The sequence below is a fragment of the Pseudoliparis swirei genome, chromosome 20, assembly GCF_029220125.1.
Source record: "Pseudoliparis swirei isolate HS2019 ecotype Mariana Trench chromosome 20, NWPU_hadal_v1, whole genome shotgun sequence".
Taxonomy (NCBI): Eukaryota; Metazoa; Chordata; class Actinopteri; order Perciformes; family Liparidae; genus Pseudoliparis; species Pseudoliparis swirei.
In genome coordinates, this window is record NC_079407.1 from 28,358,008 (window position 1) to 28,365,753 (window position 7,746).

Here is a 7,746-nt window from a genome sequence, read left to right on the forward strand (position 1 = left end):
GGGTGTGTGTGTGTATATGGGTGGAGGTGTGTGTGTGTGTGCACGCCCATGTGTGTGTGTTTCTTGATTGTTGACATCACACATACACTCATCTCTACGTCTCTGAACGAGACTTCTCTCTCTCCCCCCCCTCTCTCTCTCTCCCCTCTCTCTCCCTCCCCCCTCTCTCTCCCCCCCTCCTCTCTCTCTCTCCTCTCCCTCTCTCTCTCCCTCTCCCCCCTCCCTCTCTCTCTCCTCCCCCTCTCTCTCCCTCCCCTCTCTCTCTCTCTCTCTCCCCCCTCTCTCCCTCTCCCTCTCTCTCTCCCCCCTCTCTCCCTCCCCCCTCTCTCTCGCTCTCTCCATCATAACCTATCTGCTCTGTGTTTCAGCTCTTTAGAGACGTTCGATAACCGTGATGAAGGTGAGACTCTTTAACTTTTTCCACACGGTGTGTTCCTGATGAACACGTGATGAACACGTGATGAACACGTGACGAACACGTGACGAACACGTGACGAACACGTGACGAACACGTGATGAACACGTGACGAACACGTGACGAACACGTGATGAACTCAGCTTCAATGAGCTGCTGCTGGTTTATACTGTAGGCTGAATATATTTTGGATACATATATATATAAATACATGTATATATTAAAAAAATACATATAATTAAATATATTATTCATTTATATATTTATAAAGATAGCATCATCATGACATGGGATGGGAACTCACACAACTCTGGATTTCTTTACAGGGGGACTCGTCTCAGATGACCTCTGAACTGTGACGTCATCAACTCGTCTCAGATGACCTCTGACCTGTGACGTCATCGTTGTCCCTGTTGGGCGGGGTGATGGACACCTGTCCCTGAAACCTACTCCTTTAAATATGAACCGGACTCAGCGGGTCACGTGACCCTCGTCTCCTCCCCTCGTCTCCTCCCCTCGAGCAGCATCACAGAAGGACCAGGATGTGCAGCAGGTCTTCGCCGTCGGTCACTGCAATGCATCATGGGACGGCAGCACGCGCAGAGAGGAACCTTCTTCTACTTCTTCGTCTCCTTCGTCTTCTTCAGAGGAACAACGTTGGTGACTTGCAGTCACAGCTAAATCACATTTATCAACTTTTAATTTCTTAAGCTTTTTGTTCTTTAAATCCAGAACAAAGTAAACAAAGTGTTCTGAGGCTGAGGGAGGCGACCCGGTTCTGTCCAGAGACACGTGAAGATGTCTTCTCTTGTATGAAGTGCTGGTCCTGGTCCCATCGGACCTGGTCTGACTGAGTCCTGGTCTCATCAGGTCTGACTGAGTCCTGGTCTCATCAGGTCTCACTGAGTCCTGGTCTCATCAGGTCTCACTGAGTCCTGGTCTCATCAGGTCTGACTGAGTCCTGGTCTCATCAGGTCTCACTGAGTCCTGGTCTCATCAGGTCTCACTGAGTCCTGGTCTCGTCAGGTCTCACTGAGTCCTGGTCTCATCAGGTCTCACTGAGTCCTGGTCTCATCAGGTCTGACTGAGTCCTGGTCTCATCAGGTCTCACTGAGTCCTGGTCTCATCAGGTCTGACTGAGTCCTGGTCTCATCAGGTCTCACTGAGTCCTGGTCTCATCAGGTCTCACTGAGTCCTGGTCTCACTGAGTCCTGGTCTCGTCAGGTCTCACTGAGTCCTGGTCTCGTCAGGTCTCACTGAGTCCTGGTCTCGTCAGGTCTCACTGAGTCCTGGTCTCATCAGGTCTGACTGAGTCCTGGTCTCATCAGGTCTCACTGAGTCCTGGTCTCATCAGGTCTGACTGAGTCCTGGTCTCATCAGGTCTCACTGAGTCCTGGTCTCACTGAGTCCTGGTCTCATCAGGTCTCACTGAGTCCTGGTCTCATCAGGTCTCACTGAGTCCTGGTCTCATCAGGTCTCACTGAGTCCTGGTCCTCCTGTGATGACGATTTACAGTAAATATATTTATGAAGTTTTAGATTATGGATTTAGTCCCGTTGAAATAAACACGTGTTGTATGTTATTTTGTTATTATGGTTTATTATAGTTGATTATAGTATACTATAGTTTAATGTAGTTTATTATGGTTTATTATAGTATACTATAGTTTAATGTAGTTTATTATAGTTTATTATGGTTTATTAAAGTACATTAGTGTTATTATAGTATACTATGGTTTATTATAGTTTATGATGGTATGTTCATCAAGGTGAAACACATTAAAGTTCATTATAATCTATTTGTCATCTACTTGAGTCAAAATGTTACATTTTGAGAAAAGGAGAGCGTAAAATAATCTGTATTAAGATATATTAATCTGTATTAATCTATATTAATATGTATTAATCTATATTACATACCTGCAAACTTGTCACCTTTCGGTGAAATTCACCGTTTTGAACTCAAAATAGGTCATCCACGCGGAGAAAAATGTGGAGTGGTGCTCTTCGCAATAAAACATCTTTGATGGGGCGTGTCGCGTCTCGGCCAATCAGTGTTCAGATGTCCACATCTTTTGGGGGTTCAGGTTAGCTTGAATGTTAGTCCGCTACATCTGCTGCTGTCACGCTGCACGGTGTAGCGATGCTAACAAAGTACCCGTACGTTAAACACGATGTGATTTAGCATATTTTTAGTATCGATACTTCATTAAGAGAGCGATCAGAGCGCACGCGCTGCTCCGTGTCGAGCTGTCTGCGCACACTGCGCTGCGCAGCTCACAGCGAGAGAAGAGGCGGAGCTTAGAGACTTCGGCTTAAAAAATAAAAAGATGCCAGAAGGTAAATGTTTCAGTCTGTAAAGTTGTGTAACTCTCCAGCTGCTCATCCTGATGAACTGTGGATCATCTGGTCAGAGACTAACGGCCTCATAGTGGATAATCAATGCTATGATGGAACCATGTAGTTTCATTCATATCTGGCTGTATTAATACTAATATTACTGTCATTTGTTAAGTGTTGAAAAAGTTGGTAAAAAGTGATCCATACAGATGTTTTATTAATTACTATTATAGATAAATATACCAGTCTCGTATTTATGGTACCATATTGTTTTTATTGTATTGAATTCTGGTATGGGGTATTGTAAAGAATATATATTCTAGCTTAGCATAGCCTAGTATTGGTTGCATAAATGTTATGTGGAAAGTGGAAAATCACTGTGGAAGGTTTGAAACTCTAGCAGGGCAGTCCAGCGCCTGAACTAATCAAAGAAGATAACAGTGACACACGAAAGAACTTTATGCACCAACGCTCACCCTAGATTTGAATAGAACAAAGCAACACTCATGCTCACATGAACAGGAGAGCCACAGAGACAACTACTGAGCGCAGATAAGATAAGGAAAGGTCCAGCTTTGACAATTAATATCCGAATTCAACCACAGCCCTCTCTGACACACACACACACACACACACACACACACTGGCCCTTTGTAAATATCCTGGGAACGACCTTCTTGCCACAGTTCATCCCACCTCGGAAGAGATAAGACTATCTTAGAAAACTCCCGAGCTTCAAAGGAAGCTACATGTGAATTCCATCTTCCTTTCTCACACTTTTTCACAACATGTGCTCTCATTGGCGGGCCACGAAGAACCAATGAATGAGCGACAACGGCGGAAGCAGAGGAACAAGAACCAATGAGAAGACACCACCCTCTTTTCCTCCTAACCAATCAGAACTGGCCCTGTTGCTTATTTCAATGGCTGCACGCTCTGCTCAGGCATCCTTTTTCCAGCGCTGGGGCCATCGGTCACCTCTGGATTGGGGTCCATGCGCATGATTGTCTATTTGTATCTTGATTTTGAATAAACGCTTTATAGAGTTAAAGTAAAAGTCTACTGCTGTTTCTCCCAGTGAGTACCGTCCAGGTGGTGTGTCGCTGTCCAACTCCAACAGTATCATGATATTTATGGCAGGTATGTAATATGTATAGAAGTTATAATGTTAGTATCGTGACAAACAGGTAGAGACAGAACAGATTCAGGGAGAAGTCCATGAGGACTGTTCAGGCAAAAGGAAGTTGGTTCATGAATGACTTTAACCATAATATACATAATGACAATGTATATTTGTTATTACGATCATTATAGGGCTGAGTCAGAGCGGAGGACCTTTTGTTCTTAAACTGTTTATTATCATTATTTAGATTTGTGGTCAGAACAATAAAATGACTGTAGTTGTGATTCTAAACCTGAGACCAATACTCATTATTTCTGAAGGGCAGATTGTCTCCAGTTGGTCTCCAGCCTCTCAGCGCGGCCCCTCCTGCCCCTCTGTGAGTGGCCCCTCCTGCCCCTCTGTGAGTGGCCCCTCCTGCCTCTCAGTGAGTGGCCCCTCCTGCCCCTCTGTGAGTGGCCCCTCCTGCCCCTCTGTGAGTGGCCCCTCCTGCCTCTCAGTGAGTGGCCCCTCCTGCCCCTCTGTGAGTGGCCCCTCCTGCCTCTCAGTGAGTGGCCCCTCTGTGAGTGGCCCCTCCTGCCCCTCAGTGAGTGGCCCCTCCAGCCTCTCAGTGAGTGGCCCCTCCTGCCCCTCTGTGAGTGGCCCCTCCTGCCCCTCTGTGAGTGGCCCCTCCTGCCTCTCAGTGAGTGGCCCCTCCTGCCCCTCTGTGTGGCCCCTCCAGCCTCTCAGTGAGTGGCCCCTCCTGCCCCTCAGTGAGTGGCCCCTCCAGCCTCTCTGAGAGTGGCCCCTCCTGTCCCTCTGTGAGTGGCCCCTCCTGCCCCTCAGTGAGTGGCCCCTCCTGCCTCTCTGTGAGTGGCCCCTCCTGCCCCTCAGTGAGTGGCCCCTCCTGCCCCTCAGTGAGTGGCCCCTCCAGCCTCTCAGCGTGGCCCCTCCTGCCCCTCAGTGAGTGGCCCCTCCTGCCCCTCAGTGAGTGGCCCCTCCAGCCTCTCAGCGCGGCCCCTCCAGCTCTCAGCGAGTGGCCCCTCCTGCCCCTCTGTGAGTGGCCCCTCCAGCCCCTCTGTGAGTGGCCCCTCCTGCCCCTCAGTGAGTGGCCCCTCCTGCCTCTCTGTGAGTGGCCCCTCCTGCCCCTCTCAGCGCGGCCCCTCCTGCCTCTCTGTGAGTGGCCCCTCCTGCCCCTCAGTGAGTGGCCCCTCCAGCCTCTCAGCGCGGCCCCTCCAGCTCAGGAGACTCTGACTCCTGCTCAGCCCAAAGTGCGACTGAAGGCGCTCGTCATCGAGACACAATTCGCGGAATAAATGGCGGTACTCGCCGTACTCTTTCCTATTTTTAACAAATATCGTGAACCCAAAACCTCCTTTTTGGGGGCTTGTTCCTCCTCGTCCAACAACACAGCGAGGGCGCGACGTCTGCTTGAAATTAAGTTTTATCGCCCTGCGCTCGCGCCCTCGATGTTTTCTTTTTCCACCCACCTCGACATACTGGAAGCCCAGTATCAAACTGTGGCCACAAAAAAAGGCCAAAAAAGGGTTCGGGCTAAAAAGGACCCCATCCCATTTGTGAATCCCACAGAACCAAACCCACCCCGGGATGGGGTGTAGGAGGAGTCACACAAGGTGACTCTCAAACCGTCCCGACCCGTTGGGGAGGGAGGCGATTCGTAATCCGACTCGCCGATGAATCGCTCCCCGTGTAGGCGGTTCTGAATCCTGTGGGATTCACAAATCCCTGCTGTGCTGCTTTGCTGGAAATCACTTCTACTTATAGACTCTGGTTCTGTGCTGCGACGTCACAGAACCAAAGCGCTTAGATGTCACGTGACTGTTTCCATGGTGACGGACAAAGCTACGGAGATCGAAGGCACTGTCACGTGACTTCCACCAGGAAGTGTGTGTGTGTGTGTGTGTGTGTGTGTGTGTGTGTGTGTGTGTGTGTGTGTGTGTGTGTGTGTGTGTGTGTGTGTGTGTGTGTGTGTGTGTGTGTGTGTGTGTGTGTGTGTGTGTGTGTGTGTGTGTGTGTGTTCCTGGTTATGCTCTCTGAGTTATGTAAGCTATTTGGAAAAAAATGCTCAACTCTGCACCGCTGGAAATAACATGGATTATAACCTCAGATACACACACACTCACACACACAGAGAATAGAGTCGTAGGTCTTCCGAGGCATTTGTAAAAGCATCCGGGGTCCCGTGAGGCGTTCAGGGACAATGAGAGGCAGAATGAAATAAACTCAAACACTGGTCTGAGTGTTCTGGTGAAAGAAGTCACAGATAAGAGCAACCTGCAGGCTGAGGAGGAGGAGGAGGAGGAGGAGGAAGAGAAGGAGGAGAAGGGAGAAGGAGAAGGAGGAAGAGGAGAAGGAGGAGGAGGACCCTGCAGCTGTGATGCTCGTGTCTCTCAGCTGGTCCTCAAACTCTGGAGGCTTTGAGGAATTCTTCCTCGAAGAAATGATTTCATTGACACCACGTGATGTCACATGGTCTCACATGGTGTCACATGATGTCACATGATGTCACATGGTGTCACATGGTGTCACATGATGTCACATGATGTCACATGGTGTCACATGGTGTCACATGGTGTCACATGGTGTCACATGATGTCACATGGTGTCACATGATGTCACATGATGTCACATGGTGTCACATGGTGTCACATGATGTCACATGATGTCACATGATGTCACATGGTGTCACATGGTGTCACATGATGTCACATGATGTCACGTGATGTCACGTGATGTCACATGGTGTCACATGGTGTCACGTGATGTCACGTGATGTCACGTGATGTCACGTGATGTCACGTGATGTCACGTGGTGTCACATGGTGTCACGTGATGTCACGTGATGTCACGTGGTGTCACGTGGTGTCACGTGATGTCACGTGGTGTCACGTGGTGTCACGTGATGTCACGTGATGTCACGTGATGTCACGTGATGTCACGTGATGTCACGTGGTGTCACATGATGTCACATGGTGTCACATGGTGTCACATGATGTCACGTGATGTCACGTGATGTCACGTGGTGTCACGTGATGTCACGTGATGTCACGTGATGTCACGTGGTGTCACGTGATGTCACGTGGTGTCACGTGATGTCACGTGATGTCACGTGATGTCACGTGGTGTCACGTGATGTCACGTGATGTCACGTGATGTCACGTGGTGTCACGTGATGTCACATGATGTCACGTGATGTCACATGGTGTCACGTGATGTCACATGGTGTCACATGATGTCACATGGTGTCACATGATGTCACATGGTGTCACATGATGTCACATGATGTCACATGGTGTCACATGATGTCACATGATGTCACATGATGTCACATGGTGTCACATGGTGCATGGTGTCACATGGTGTCACATGATGTCACATGGTGTCACATGATGTCACATGGTGTCACATGATGTCACATGGTGTCACATGGTGTCACATGATGTCACATGGTGTCACATGATGTCACATGGTGTCACGTGATGTCACATGGTGTCACATGATGTCACATGGTGTCACGTGATGTCACATGGTGTCACATGATGTCACATGGTGTCACATGATGTCACATGGTGTCACATGATGTCACATGGTGTCACATGATGTCACATGGTGTCACGTGATGTCACATGGTGTCACGTGATGTCACATGATGTCACGTGGTGTCACATGGTGTCACGTGATGTCACATGGTGTCACATGATGTCACATGGTGTCACATGATGTCACATGGTGTCACATGATGTCACATGGTGTCACATGATGTCACATGATGTCACATGATGTCACATGATGTCACATGATGTCACATGGTGTCACATGATGTCACATGGTGTCACATGATGTCACATGGTGTCACATGATGTCACATGGTG

General features: G+C 48.8%; 1 protein-coding gene across 2 annotated transcripts in view; it reads left to right on the forward strand.

Annotated features, from left to right (window-relative positions):
• Positions 1-3,016, forward strand: part of LOC130211371 (arf-GAP with Rho-GAP domain, ANK repeat and PH domain-containing protein 1-like) — a 60,783-nt gene extending 57,767 nt beyond the window's left edge. Inside the window, exons 34-36 of one of the 2 annotated variants that reach the window (XR_008835017.1) lie at positions 369-400; positions 742-1,597; positions 1,640-3,016. Coding sequence is in view for 1 of the 2 variants with exons in the window: in XM_056442123.1 (XP_056298098.1) it covers positions 369-389 (21 nt within the window). In the remaining variant the exon portion in view is untranslated. Of the gene's footprint in view, positions 1-368; positions 401-741 lie in introns of both variants that reach the window. The other variant, XM_056442123.1, reaches the window with a different exon arrangement.
• Positions 3,017-7,746: the final 4,730 nt, after the last annotated feature.